This window comes from Suricata suricatta, chromosome 9 (genome assembly GCF_006229205.1).
Source record: "Suricata suricatta isolate VVHF042 chromosome 9, meerkat_22Aug2017_6uvM2_HiC, whole genome shotgun sequence".
NCBI classification, from domain to species: domain Eukaryota; kingdom Metazoa; phylum Chordata; class Mammalia; order Carnivora; family Herpestidae; genus Suricata; species Suricata suricatta.
In genome coordinates this window covers 113709313-113725210 of record NC_043708.1, presented here as the reverse complement: position 1 = coordinate 113725210, position 15898 = coordinate 113709313, and the positions used below count along the sequence as shown (strand labels likewise).

The 15898-nt window shown below is 38.5% G+C and overlaps 1 protein-coding gene across 3 annotated transcripts in view; it reads left to right on the top strand.

Annotated features, from left to right (window-relative positions):
* Positions 1-13016: 13016 nt before the first annotated feature.
* NIPA1 (NIPA magnesium transporter 1) overlaps positions 13017-15898 on the top strand; it is a 68387-nt gene continuing 65505 nt past the window's right edge. Inside the window, exon 1 of one of the 3 annotated variants that reach the window (XM_029951725.1) lies at positions 13017-13179. In XM_029951725.1, the coding sequence (XP_029807585.1) occupies positions 13017-13179 (163 nt within the window). The remainder of the gene's footprint in view (positions 13180-15898) is intronic. The other 2 variants (XM_029951726.1, XM_029951727.1) reach the window with 2 other exon arrangements.

Genomic DNA, 15898 nt, shown 5'->3' with positions numbered 1-15898 from the left:
AGGACACGGTGAAAAGGCAGCCAATCATGAAGAAATGGGCATTGAATCTGCCAGTACCTTGGTCTTCAACTTTTGGCTTCAAGACTATGAAAATAAATTTCTGTTGTCTATAAGCCCTACATATAAGCCATACAGTTTATACAAGCAGAGATTTTTTTTTTTGTTGTTACAACAACCCAAACAAAGACACTCTTGTTGCTCATATTCAGAACCTACAGATTTTGGATCCAGGAAGCAAAGACAACAAGGCTATACTACTATGACAGACTGCTTTTCCTTAGAACTTAGAAACATTGACTCTGACAAAAAGGTTGACAAGGCCTGGCTGTCCAGTGAAGAATTGCCAATAGTTAGATCCCAGACACCAGAAAAATAACAAACAAAGGAGACAACACTTGGTACCTAGGAATACTTGTTTATACTCATAACCTATAACTTGGAATTCAACAAACAGAGGAAACAAGGCCTTTATGTCATGGGAATAATTGACCTTACTGAAACCTAGAGGGTTGAAATAACACTAGCTTAACTGTGATTCCCAAAGGAACAACTAAAACTTAACTGCAAATGATATGGTAAAAGAAATGACAAAGAAATTATAAGGGCACATTAGAAAATGTTTATTTAACACAAAATGCCAGTAATTGAGGAATAGAATAACAAAAAGGACATGACATGTCAAAAATAGCAAAATTGAAGACATAACTCCTCTCTTATCAATAATTACACTAAATATAAACAGATTAAACTCTCCAATTTAAAGGTAAACACTGGGTGAATGGATTTAAAAGGGGGAAAAAAAGCCCACATGATCCAGCAATATACTATCTGTAAAAGACACACTTTCAATTCAAAACCAAAAATAGGTCAGGGTTTCCTGAGTGGCTCAGTTGGTTAAGCATCCAACTTCAGCTCAGGTCATGATCTCACTACTCATGGGTTCAAGCCCTGCGTTGGGCTCTGGGCTGACAGCTCAGAGCTTGGAGTCTGCTTCAGATTCTGTGTCTCCCTCTCTCTCTGCCCCTCCCCCACTTGCTCTCTTTCTCTCTCTCAAAAATGAATGTTGTAAAAAAAAATAGGTTGAAAGTAAAAAGAAATACCATGCATATAGTAACCCAAAAGAGCTGAAGTAACTATATGATATCAGACAAAATGAACTTTAAACCAAAAAGTTTCTAAGAGATAAATGACATTACGTACTAATAAAATGTTCAATGTGGTAAAAAGATATAACATACTTATATATATTATGTACTTAATAACAGATCATCAAAACATATGAAGCAAAAATGAATAGAATTGAGGGGAAAATAGGCAATTCAAAGTAATTGTTGGAGACTTCAATTGACCACTTTCAATAATGGATAGAACAAGTAGGCAGAAGATCAACAAGGATATAGGAAACTTGATAGCATTATAAACAAACAGACTTAACAGGCATCTACTGAACATTCCACCCCATAACAACAGCAACACAAATATTCTTCCTCAGTACACATGACACATTTCCCTGGGTGGATCATATGTTAGGTCTTCAAACAAGCACCAATAAAGTGAAAAGGATTGAAATTAAACGAAGTAATTTCAATTCTACTAAAATTACAAAATAGTAGAAGGAAATTTGGTAAATCAAAAATATATGGAAATTTAAAAACACACTCTTAATAAATGAGTCAAAGAAGAAATCAGAAGGAAAATTATAAAATGCTTTAGAGAAAAATGAAAATGAAAACACAAAATACCAAAATTTATGAGATTCAGAAAAAGCAATAATTATAGGGAAATTTACCATTTATTCACATGATAATTGTGAATGCCTACAATAAAAACAAAAAAGAGGGGCACGTGGGTGGCTCAGTCATTTAAGCACCTGACTTTGGCCTCGGTCATAATCTCACTGTTCTGTGAGCTCAAGTCCCACATTGGGCTCGGTGCTGACAGCTCAGAGCCTGGAGTCTGCTTCCGATTCTGTGTCTCCATCTCTCTCTTTGCTCCTTCCCCACTTATACGCTGCATCTCTCTCTCTCTCTCTCTCTCAAAAATAAATAAACATTAAAAAATTTTTAAATAAATAAAAATTTTTAAAAAGACCTCAAATAAAGTAAGCTTCCAACTTAAAAACTAGAAAAAGAACAAACTAAAGAAGACCAAACTAAACCCAAAGCGAGCAGAAGTAATGAATAATAAAGATTAGAGTGCAAATAAGTTAAATAGAGAATAGAAAAATCAATAGAAAAAGTCATAAAACTAAAAGTTTAGTCTTTGAAAGAAAGGCTCAACAAAATTGGCAACCACAACAAAACCAGAGAGGACTCAACTTACTAAAATCAGGAATATATGTGGGGATATTAATTTGCTAATCTTACAGAAATAAAAGGGATTACATGGGAATTCTATGAATAATTACTTATTAACAAATTAGATAACCTAGATGGAATGAAGAAATTTATAGAAAAACAAAAATACCAAAAATGACTCAAGAAAAATAGAAAATCTGAATAAACTTATAAAAAGTAAAGAGGATTCACTAATATTCAAAAATCCTCCTGCAGAGATAAGATCAAAACCAGATCCAAAGCATTGGTGAATGCTACCAAACATTTGAAATATTAACACCAATTCTTCATTAATTCTTTCACAAAATAGAAGAGGAAATATTTCCTCAATTCATTCTATGAGTTCAATATTATTCCAATAGCAAAACCAGACAAAAATATCGTAAGAAAACTACAAACCAGTATCCCTTATAAATATAGATGCAAATATTCTCAACAAAATACCAGCAAACCAAATCCAGCTGTACATAAAAAGGACTATACATTGTGACCAAGTGGGATTTATCCCAGCTATTCGAGGTTGTTTCAACATATGATATTCAATCCACATAAAAATTATTTAATAGGAAAAGAAGGAAATGCATAATTATCTCAGTAGTCAGAAAAAGAGTTTGATAAAACCTAACACCCATTCATGATTTTTTTAATTCTCTCAACAAGTTACAAATATAAAGGAACTTCCTCAATCTGGCAAAGGGCATCTACAAAAAAAATTGCCAACATACTTAATTGAAAGACTGAAAGCTTTCTGCCGAGGATCAAGAATAAGATAAGGATGTCTGCTCTTGCTACAACTGTTCAGCAAATTTGACATGAGATTCTAGGTAAGGCAATTAGGCATGAAAAAGGAATGAAAGGCAACTTGATGAAAAAGGAAGAAGTAAACTTTTTTGCAGATGACATGAGCTTTATGTAGAAAAGCTTATTAGAATTAAGAAACAAGTTCATTGAGGTTGCAGGATACAAGACCAATATTGATAACCAATTGCATTTCTATAAATTAGTTATAAACAATTAAAAATGAAATTAAAAGAAAATTACATTTATAATAGTATCAGTTGACTGAAGGTTGCACCAAGACACTTTCTGGCCTGGTTTCCCCCACAGAACGGCCAGAGAAATAGGCAGTAGTGAGTTCTCAGCAGCCAATCCTCCCAACAGCCGTGGGAAATTGGTGGAGCATACACTACACCAGGGGGCAGCAAACTGCAAGTTTGGTAAATCATAAAATATACCTGGGAGCCCCAAATTTTTTTCTAAAGAGTCAGATAGAAATATTGTAGGCTTAGCCGGCCATCTGGGTCTCTGCAACAACTACTCAACTCTGCTCTTGTAGCCTGAAATTAGTTATAAACTGTACAGTACATAGAAGAATGAGTGTAATTATATTCCATCAAAACTTTATTTGAAAATAGAGTGTGGGTGCCAGATTTAGCCTGCAGGCTGTAGTTTTCCAATGTTTTCACTACCCCTAGGATACAAAACTCTAAAGCAAAGCAAAAAAGCAAAAGAGTAGTTCCAGTAGGGAGGGAGGAAGTGGCTGTGAGACAGGAACAGACAGGTTCTTCTGGGCTTTTGCCAACCATGCAGGTAGGTCTTGAACTTGCCGGTGCTCACCAGGGAATTGACTATATAATATGTTGTTCCACTGTGCATTTGTTTTTTGCACTTTTCAAATGTGTTATATTTCACAATAAACAAAATATAAAAACAAAAAGAACTGATAGCTATGCACAATCAAACACATTTAAATTTCATTCCCCACAAAGACTTCTTTCTTCTCCTCACTTAGTTACATCTGTAGAAATGCTGAGAGAATTTTGGAGGTGAGAGATTCCCCCCCCCCCCACAATTTAATGGATCTAACCTAAAACCTCTTTTTTAATTTACCCATTTCACCTAAAATATATTTATCTTTCTGTTACAAAAACCTTAAAGCCCACCCCCCATGACTCACATTGCACTTAAAATCTAATCTGCTTGCCGTGACCTCCAAACAGGCTGTTGCTAGTATTTATGGAGTCTCCAGTTTGCATACAATGTATAATAAATGTGTTGATTTAGAATAGATATTCCCAAGGCTCTTTTTAGCTCTAGAAATCTATTATTTATTAGTTGGTTTGTAGGTCAGTATTTCTGAGTGTGGTTGGAAATTATAGAGTAGGTGCCCAAGACTGACCTAGACCTGCATCCGAAAAGGCTTTATTTCTTTCAAGGTCAGACCTGCTGGGTCTCTGCTCCATTCAGTCCTGCTTGTAGATAGTTGACTCAGCCCAGAGTTGCACACCCCCAAACCCCCCTCTCAAACAGGTGTGAGTGTTCTTTAGGTGGAGACAAACACTGCCTTCTCAAGGTCACTTGGCTCTACCACATGCCTGGAAGGCTTTTACTGGGGAGTCTCACCCTAATTATAAGACCTGGAGGATCAAAGACTCTAACCAAAGAACTGCCTTCAAAAAAGGACCTTCAGGGTGCTTGGTGGCTCAGTTGGTTGAATATCTGACTTCAGCTCAGGTCATTTTCTCCCAGTTCCTGAGTTCAAGCCCTACACCGGGCTCTGTGCTGACAGATCAGAGCCTGGAGCCTACTTCAAATTCTGTCTCCCTCTCTCTATGCCCCTTCCCCAGCTCTTTCTCTCTCTTTCTCTGTCTCTCAAAAATACACATTTAAAACTTTTCAAAAAAAAAAAAAAGAAAAGAAAAGGACCTTTAGGAAAGAACCCCTTGTTGGCCTTGGCTTCCCTCATGGGAATCCATCTAACAGACCTGGGAGACTTTGCTTTAAAACATGTTTAAGAGTTCCTCAAAAAGTTAAAAATTGGGTGCTTGGGTGGCTCAGTCAGTTAAGCATCCAACTTCTGGTTGTGATCTCATGATTCGTGGGTTCAAGCCCCACACTGGGCTCTCTGCCATCAGCACAGAGCCTACTTTGGCTTCTCTATCCCCACTCGCTCTCCCTGCCCCTCCCCCACTGGTTCTTAAATAAATAAATAAATAAACTTAAAAAAATTAAAAATAGAACTACCCTATGACCCAGGAATTGCACTACTAGATATTTGTTCAAAGTATACAAAAATGCTGATTCAAACGGGTACATGCACCCCAATGTTTACAGCAGCACTATCAACAATAGCCAAAGTATAGAAAGAGCCCAAATGTCCATCAATTGATGAATGGATAAAGAAGAGGTGGTATATATATATATATATACACAATGGACTGGCATCCATATGTATATGATGGATTACGTGGCAATCAAAAAGAATGAAATCTTACCATTCACAACAACATGAATGGAACTAGAGTGTATTATGCTAAGTGAAAGAAGTCAGTCAGAGAAAGACAAATATATGATTTCAGTCATATGCAGAATTTAAGAAAAAAACAGATGAACATAGGGGAAGGGAAGAAAAATAAGATAAAAACAGAGAGAAAGACAAACCATAAAAGACTCTTAAATACAGAGAACAAACTGAGGGTTGCTGTGGGGTGTTGGGTGGGGGGATGGGCTAAATGGGTGATCAGCATTAAGGAGGGCACTTGTTGTCATGAGAACTGAGTGTTAAATGGAAGTGATGAATCATTAGATTCTAATCCTGAAATCATTACTACACTATATGTTAACTAACTTGGATTTAAATTTTTAATAATGAAAAAAATAAACCATGTTTAATAAATGAGCATACCAAGGAACTGGATTTCAGAATTCCTGAAAGAGAAGCCAAAAGGCCGGCCTCTGATGGAGGGTGAGGCAGGAGACACTACTCTCTGACACTCAGTGTCAGAGATCTCTCTCTCACTTGTGCTCTCATTTTCTCCCTTTCTTTTGCAGAGACCCAAGAGTGGAAAAGTCCAGAAGAGATTACCATGCCCAGAAGGAACGTTATTGATCTCTTCTCTTCCTCCTGGAACTTGAATGTATGGGTTGCATAGTTCACCAAAGGGACAAACACTTCACTAAGAGGGTTCAGCCAGGCCCATTTCCTCAGTCTGGCCACATCGTAATTTTCAGTACCAGAATTAGGTGAACAATGCTTTACTGAGTGTTCCTCAGGAACATGCATACTACTTTGGATCTTTCTATTATTTTATCTCTGCTAAAATTTAACAGATTAAATGTGAGTATCAGAAAGGTGTGGTGGCACAGTGATAGAACATTGCTGAAAGAAGGAAAAACAATTTACAAATAAAGGATATACTCTGTACTAGGAGAAATGGTACAGATTGAGCAATACTGTTATACTCTGAGTTATTGAGCTTCAAGGAGAGTAATTCTGCAGAGGATGGGTAAAAGTAAGAGAGAGAGAGACTAAAGGAGGGCCTCTGCCATTATATATTTCCTATAAAATATTATGATTAGACAGATTTGGAGGGATGAGTACATGGAATTATTAAAACGTTGTTCTCTGCACTTTCATATATATTTGAAATATTTTATAATAAAGTAAAAAAAACAGATTTTCCAATCTTTCCTAATTCCTTATTTGTATTTAAACTCTTCTCAAATGTAGAAATAAAAAATATATTTTAAAAAATCAGGCTGTCTTCAAAATTAAAAAAAAAAAAGACCCACAAATACTTTTATGAAGAATGGTTTCAGAGCACCTGGGTGGCTCAGTCAAGCGTCTGACTCGATTTTTACTCAGGTCATGATCTTCAGGTTTGTGGGATCCAGTCCCATGTTGGGCTCTGCACTGACAACATGGAGCCTGCTTGGGATTCTCTCTCTCTCTCTCTCTCTCTCTCTCTCTCTCTCTCTCTCTGCCCTTCCCCTGCTTGCATGCTCTTTCTCTCATAAAATAAACTTTAAAAAAAAGAGAATGTTTTCAAACACATAGAGAATAGCATGCAATCCTCAAATACTTTATACATATTACCCAACTTAATTAATTAGCAACTTTCTGCTCTTTTTACTTTTAAGAAATTAAACTGGTGCAGCTGCTCTGGAAAACAGTGTGGAGGTTCCTCAAAAAACTATGAATAGAACTCCCTTATGACCCAGCAATAGCACTGCTAGGGATTTATCCAAGGGATACAGAAATGCTGATGCATAGGAGCACATGTACCCCAATGTTCATAGCAGCAATGTCAACAATAGCCAAATCATGGAAAGAGCCTAAATGTCCATCACCTGATGAGTGGATCAAGAAGATGTGGTATATATATACAATGGAGTACTACATGGCAATGAGAAAGAATGAAATATGGCCATTTGTAGGAAAGTGGATGGACCTTGAAGGTGTCATGCTAAGCGAAATAAGTCAGGCAGAGAAGGACAGATACCATATGTTTGCACTCATAGGTCTAACAGGAGAACAGGAGAAACCTAATGGAGGACCAGGGGGAAGGAAAGAGGGAAAGAGAGTTGAGGAGAGAGAGGGATGCAAAACTTGAGAGACTACTGAATACTGAAAATGAACTGAGGGTTGAAGGGGAAAGAGGGGGGAAGAGGTGGTGGTAATGGAGGAGGGCACTTGTGGGGAAGAGCACCGGGTGTTGTATGGAAACCAATTTGACAATAAACTATTTAAATAAATAAATAAATAAATAAATAAATAAATAAATAGGATATACCTACAAAAAAAAAAAAACCTGACTCATTTCAAGACTCAAAAGCCAAGAAAAGGAAAACGTAAGCTATGTATTTTCTAGAATAATTCTCCTGAGCCTTGCAATGGTGTCTACCACTGAATGAAGCCATAACATTAATGAACAGAACACTGTTTCTAAAGACAATTTCAAAAGAAACTTTCCATCACTTTTGTCATCAATGTAAGCACCTTCAGAATAAATATTTCTATGATATACTGTGATAAAACAATATCTGTAAAAAAAAAAAAGAAAGAAAGAAATTCTTATGAGAGAGAAAGAGAGACAGACAGAAAATCCCAAGCAGGCTCCACATGAGGTTTGAACTCAACTAATCATGAGATCATGACCTGAGCCGAAATCAAGAGTCAGACACTTAACTGACTGAGCCACCTGGGTGGCCCTGTTTTTACTTTTTCAATCTTGGTGGGAAAGGCAATCACTTGTGTGCAGTCTTCTGATCCCTACTTGATTACATGAGAATGTGTGTAGGGTATAGAATACTTCTTTATTGAAAAGTAAAGAGCCTTGGCAGCCTGTGCTGGGTTCATCACCTTGAGTGACAATATCTTTCCCTGTTTCAGATTCTGTGTACTCCTTTGTTCTGCTTAAGCAGGTGCATCATATGGCACTTGGCCAATCCTACTACTATATCCATTCCCAGAGGGGAGGGAATATGGTCTTTTGCTTGCAGCAAAAGAGAGGTACATACAGGCCATTACCCGCATTGGCCGCAGCTTGGGACCTGTTGACCATGCGAGACTGAAATCTACTGTTAAAGCTGATCTTACTCTGTCTCTTCTGTGTGAGAGCAAAGGTTTGTTCTACCCAGTGCCTATGTGAGTCTTGTCTCTCTTGGTGACCCTGACATTTATAAGTCATGGAATGAGTAGATATCCTGTTACTGCTGCTCTTGGTGGCAGGTATCTATTCCCTATTTTGCTGTTCTCCATACAGTAGGACTCTTTCTTGCCTGGAGATAGTAACAGGTATCACTTGCTTGATAAATCTATTTACACATATGCTTACACACTCATCTCCTTATGAAATTTTATTTTTCTTATGTATGTTTGTTTGTTTGTTTGTTTGTTTAGAGAGAGTGAGAGAGTGAAAATGTGCTCCTGAGCCAGGGAGGGACAGAGATAGAGGGAGAGAAAGAATTCCAAGCAGACTCCACAGTGTCACTGCAGAGCCCAACATAAGGGTCAATCTCATGAACCATGAGATCATGATCTGAGCTGAAATCAAGAGTTGAACACTTAACCAATTGAGCCACCCAGGTACCCCATCCTTATAATATTTTAAAAAGCAAATTTCCAACATAATCACTTCAGCTGTAAATACTTAAGTAGTTGTTTGTAATAAAGATATTAATATAATCACAATTTTATTAGCACACTCAACAAAAATAACACTCTTTAACATTAGTTATACCCTGTTTGTGTTCAATGTGACCTCAGACTTTTAAAATAACATTTAGGGGCACCTGGATGGTTCAGTTGGTTAAGTATCTGACTTTGGCTCAGGTCATGATCTCACGGTTTGAGTTCAAGACCTGCATCGGGCTCTGTGCTGACAGTTGGAAGCCTGGAGCCTGCTTCAGATTCTGTGTCTCCCTCTTTCTCTGTCCCCTCCCTTGCTTGTGCTCTGTCTCTCAAAAATAAATAAACATTACAATTTTAAAAAATAACATTTAATGCCAAAAGATGAAACAATATCTGCAGTGTTTTAGGGAAAGGAAGTACAGTCTGAAAATATTAATCTGTCCATTTTTCAGTTCAGGTAACATTCCATAACATTAAAAAATTCAAAGATTATAGCGCCTATGATTTATTTTCAATATATACTCATTGAAATTTTTCCATTGAATTGAAAGATAGAAAAAAATTTGGTACAAGGGTGATGTGAATAATGAACCCAGTAAAATATATGTTTAAAATTATACAAGTATAGAATCATGAATACAGAGTAGTCTCTAAATGTTATAAGTCTTGGCAAAGTACAAAAAAGTTGCAAGGAGTTGGAAAGTGAGCTGATTTCCTCATTTGTCATTGCAAGGAGTTAATTGATACTGTCTAAAAGTTAAGAGTTAAGAGAAACATATTTTTCACGAACTTTAATTTTAGAAGCATCTTTTAGGAATTAATATCTCTTGTGGTAGAATAGTATTTATCTCAGCTTCAGTAGTCACTCCATTTTTATTTCAGCTTTTTAAATGTTAAATCCATGTAATATACAGTTTTAGCTTTTGAATTAAAATACCATATGTGCCTTCCCATTTGATTAATGTCTATCCTTTTACCTATATACTCATCAGGAAAAATGTTTGTTTGTAGTGCAGTTCCTAATGGTAATAATAGTTACTTCAGGGTGATGGAATTTGGGGTGAGGCTTTATATTCTCTGGCATTTACTGAATTCACTGAGTTTTTTTTTTTTTAGTGAGCATGACTCTTTTTGCCAAAAGCACTGAAGGTTGTGTGTGTGTGTGTGTGTGTGTGTGTATTTACATATATATGTATATATACTTACATACATATTTTTATATATTTACATGTATACTTACATATTTACATGCACATACTGGAATTAGAAGTAAATGATTATGATTATGTTGGCAATGCTACTGCTGCTGCTTTCACTTACTTCTAAGAGTTATGATGGAGTTATTGCTTATTTCAGGAAATTCCACTGATGTTTACAAGTATATTTAAAAAAGTATAAGCAAGCACTTCACACCTACTAGAATGGCTATTAAAGAAAATACAACTGTGGAGTCTGGATGGCTCCATCAGTTAAGCAGCTGACTTCAGCTCAGGTCATGATCTCACAGTTCATGGTTCGAGTCCCACATCAGGCTCTGTGCTGACAGCTCAGAGTCTGGAGCCTGCTTCTGATCCTGTGTCTCCCTCATTCTCTGACCATCTCCTACTCATGCTCTGTCTCTTTCTCTCTCAAAAATAAATAAAAACGTTAAAAAATTAAAAAAAGAAAAGACAACTGGAAAATGACAAGTATTGGTGAGAATGTAGAGAAGTTGTAATCCTTGTGTATTGCTGGTATAAAATGGTGCAGAGACTGGAAAAGTTTGGCAGTACTTAAAAAAATTAAATATAGAGTTACTATATGACTTAGTAATTCCATTCTTAAGTACATTGTATCCAAAACATTTTAAGTCGGGGACTCAAACAGATACTTTCACATCCAAGGTCATGGCCACATTATTCACAAAATCCAAAAGGCAGAAACACCCTAAGTATGCATCAACAGATGAACAGATACATAAAAAGTATACAATGGAATATTACTCAGCTGTAAAAAGGAATCAAGTCTGACACATGCTTCAACTTGGATGAACCTTAAAACCAAATGAAAACCAAGCTAAGTGAAATAAGACAGTAACAGAAGGACAAATAGTGTATATTTCCATTTACATGAAATATCTAAAATAGGCAAATTCATAGCGACTGCAAGTAGATTGGAAGATTGGAAGTAGGGGGAAGAAGAAATGGGGATGACAACTTAATGGCTACAGACTTTGTTTCAGATGATAGAAAAGTGTTAGAAATAAATAGTGGTGAAGGTTGCCCAACATTGTCAACATAATTAATGTCAATGAATAGTACATTTAAAAATGGTTAAAATGGCAAGTTTTATGTTATATTCAACTGACCCTTGGCCAATCTGGGGGTTAGGGGCATTGACCCCCTCCCTGCACAGAAAAAAAGCACATATACCTTTTGATACCCTAAAAACTTAACTACTGCTAATAACCTACCAGAAACTTTACCAATAACATAAAGAGTAGATTAATATATTTTACATATGTATTATATACTGTAGACTTACAATAAAGCCACAAAAAGAAAACATCGAGAAAATCATAAAGAAGAAAAAATACATTTACAGTACTATATTGTAAGAAAATCCAGGTGTGAGTGGACCCCAAAAGGTTTAAACACATGTTGTTTAAGGGTCAACTATAGGTTCCCACAATAAAAAAGAATAAACAACGGGCTAGATTCACTCAGCATTAAAGTGTCATACAGAATAGTATATTATTTCATATTGCTCCACATACTAATAATGCTGTCTGCGTAAGTTTTATACTCTTTAATCCAGTATTTTCAAAATTTATGAAGATGTTTTTTACAGTATCATTCATAATAGAAAAAAAACTGGTAGCCAAACAACCATACAACCAACAACTGCTAAATAGTTGGACAAATTGTGCTAATTAACTTTAAGGAAAATAATACTCATTAAAATAATCATAATTATGTAGCAATAAGAAAACTTCAAATAAAAAGGATATTTTGTATATTGTAATTGAAAATATGTATACTAAGGGAAAATACCTAAGTAATAACTAGGCTATAGTGTTGTGGGATTATGGCAAAATAACTATTTCCTGTTTTCCATCCTTTCAATAATTTTGATATATTTTATTGAAAATAAATTAGGAAATTAGCCGGTATGGTTACAGACTCCTGCTCCACTGTGGAGGCAGCTCGACCTCAGCCAATTTGGTGGTCTCATTTGAGCGTCTACACTTGAGATTCCCTGATGGCCTCCGACCAGAAGCTTTGGGGGGATCGTGATCCCAGCAAAGGTTGTGTCCTGCCGACCTCCTTCTGGTCCCAAATAATGGTTGAGAAACTAAAAAAATATTTATCTCGGATAAAAACTTAAGTAGGCTTCAGGTCTTTTTATTTGCCAAATCTGGGCACCCTACCTCTACCCAGTCATCTATCACCTTATCCCTTTCCTCAACACTGCCCCCTTTTGCCACTCCCCATTCCCTACTTCTCTTTGTCGCTCCCCTCCTCTCCACTCCAACACCCGGCTCCGCGAAACCCAGGCTCCACCCCCACTGGACGAACCCCAGGTTCCCCCACCTCAACCTCTCCACCGAACCCAAGTTCTACGCCTCCGCTTTCCCGCCTCCGCGGAACTCGGAACCCTACCCACACCCGGTCCCACCCAACCCGACCCTCTGCACAGTCCAGGCCCCGCAGATCCCTGGGTCCACCCTCTTCAGTCCCAGAGCGCGCAGCGCGCAGGCGCAGGCGCGGAGGGCGGGCGCAGGCGGAATGGGGACTGCAGCGGCGGCAGCGGCTGCGGCCGGGGAGGGGGCGCGCAGCCCGAGCCCCGCTGCGGTGTCGCTCGGCCTGGGCGTGGCCGTAGTGTCGAGCCTGGTGAATGGGTCAACGTTCGTGTTGCAAAAAAAGGGCATCGTGCGCGCCAAGCGAAGAGGTAGGGCGGGTTGCAGGGGCTGTGCTCCGTATAAGGGCGGGGGGTGGGGGGGGGAGGAGGAAGCAGCCGCCGAGCGATGAGCCGGGGAGCGGCCGCAAGTTGGGGGGTGTTTGGGTTACTACTTGGATCAGGCCTAGGGACTAAGCGGACTACCTCGGAGGGCGGGCTGCGCGGGCGGGAGCCTCGTCACCTACCTGAAGCGCGAGCACCGCCGCGGCCCTGCGCCCCAGAAGCCTAACAGCCGCTGCCGCGTCTTGTCTCCCCGCAATTCCAGAAGCTGCCCGAGAATCACCAGATGAGCCCTGAGCCATGGCAGTTGTCTTATCCACCCTTTGTCTCTTTTCCTACTGTCTGGAAAGGCCTTGTTCAATTTTACGGGGTTTCACCAGCTGACTTCTTTCTTCCTTCCCAGACATTCCCACTCCCTCCGCAGCCGAGCAGTTTACCAACCTGCCCTCTGGTTGGAGCCTAGGCGTCCCTGTCACCCGCACCCATCAGCTGCTAGCGAAACCTTCGGGTTTATAGTATCCCGAAATCGTCTGAGAGCAGAGCTTTCCCAGAGGGAGCAAGCTCTCGCCTAGGCTGTGGCCCCGGCTTAGGGTGCACTTCGGGAGCGAGACCCGCTGATTTGCCTACTCCCCTGCAGTGGACGCGCCAGTGCAGAAGAAAGAACTGTGCACTAGGCAGGCCTGGGTGGTGGGGAGTGGGGGACAGGTGGGCCAAGAAGTCTCATTCGCAGGGTCAAGCAGGAGGTCTGTGCTTCTCTGTAGCTTTTGATCCTGGTTTCCTTGATTGAGCTACTCTGGGTTAGACTTGAGCCATCTGGCTATACGTGATATTCTGTGTGAAGAAAACAGCAGATGTTTTTGAAAAAGCAAAATAATGGGTCAACTGACTATTGCCTGGGGATAAAGCCACCAAACCCCACTGTTAATAATGCCGAAAGTAAGAGATGTACCACAGTTCTTTGTCAGCATCTCTGTGTTAAGAGAACCCTGGGACGGCTGAATGCAGGCCTGTATGTAGCAAGCTTTAAGACATAAGAAATGCTGCTCTCAGGACAGAGAATCTTGTGGGTTGTTAGCTGTTATTTTCACAAGAATAGTATTGAGAATTCTTAGAAAAATGAGACCATCAGGTTAAGGGTTTGAGAATAAGTAAACTTATATAATAGTGCTGATTCCAGAACAGAAGTGAAACTTTCTTTCTAAATGAAGAACCAAGAGTCCCTTCAGAAACAGAGTGGCCTGCAGTCTCAAGTGAAAATATAAAATCATGGATATTTGTTTCAAGAATTTAACTTAGAAGTGAAAGCACTGAACTTTACATAAAATCTAAATAAAAGCAAGTATGATTTCCTTGGGATGCAGATATGTTTCTAAGACACATCTGGCAGTGGCATATTTTTCTGGAAGCACCTCTTACTACTTTGACAGGTTTCAGGGATGTGTGAAGTGTTTGCTGTAACTCAAACATAACATATGTGCTCATTGATAAGACGTGTGAGAAGGACATTCCACCTTTGTGGTATCCTCCCAAAAACCTACAACCCCTGTCTCACCATTAGAAAAATGTCTCACAAACTTTGAGGAACAGCCTGCAAAATATCTGACCAGTCCTCTGCCAAGTTGTAAAGTCTGGAGGAGTCTAAGGACACCATAACAATATTAGGTAAAACTTAAGGAAACCTGAATACAGACTTTAGTTTGTAAAAAACAAACACTTATTGAATAAAACTAAAATTTGTTATTTTAGCTCAACTTATGTGTTTGAGGATATTCGTAAGAAAATTAAAAAAAAAACCCACAAATCAACCAGAAAAAAAACCCACTCATAATTGATGCTGTTTTTTATAACTATGTACTATGCCTTTAAATTAATATAAAAGTAAATATGTGATATTTGCTAATTTCATACTTTCCCACTTAACAACCCACTGCTACAGATTCAAGTTAGCTGGGTTGCTCACAATGATGGAAGACAGACATACAGTCTTGTTTTGATAAATATAGTTTTGATTTGTTCAGTAGATAGTCTTAAGACTCTTATTAACAGTGCCAGGTACTGTTATAAGTTTTGAGGATATGCAGTTTCAGAATCTACTCACCCTAAAATCTTTTCCCACCTCTGCTAACACACAGCAGAGTTGACCATTATGAAATGACTGAGATGGAGAAGATAGGAGGAAAGAGGAGGTAGCTAAGAACTAGGAAGTCAAGTTCCTACATTAAGGGAGACCAGTCAGTTTCTTACACTGTAAAAAACTGTCTCACTGAAAGTTTCAACTTTCTTATTATTTTTTAAAATATAATTTATTGTCAAGTTAGCTAACATACAGTGTATACACTGTGCGCTTGGCTTTTGGAGTAGATTCCCATGATTCATTGCTTACATGTGACACCCTGTGTTCTCCCAACAAGTGCCCTCCTCAATGCCCATCACCCATTTTCCCCTCTCCCCCCACCCCATCCACCCTCAGTTTGTTCTCTGTATTTAAGAGTCTCTTGTGGTTTGTCTCCCTCTTTGTTTGAAACTATTTTTTCCCCCTTCCTTCCCCGTTGGTCTTGTTAAGTTTCTCAACTTCCATGTAAATGAAAACATATGATATCTGTCTCAACTGATTTATTTCACTTAGCATAATACTCTCCAGTTCCATCCATGTTGTTGCAAATGGCAAAATTTCATTCTTTCTCATTGCCAAATAGTATTTCATCATATG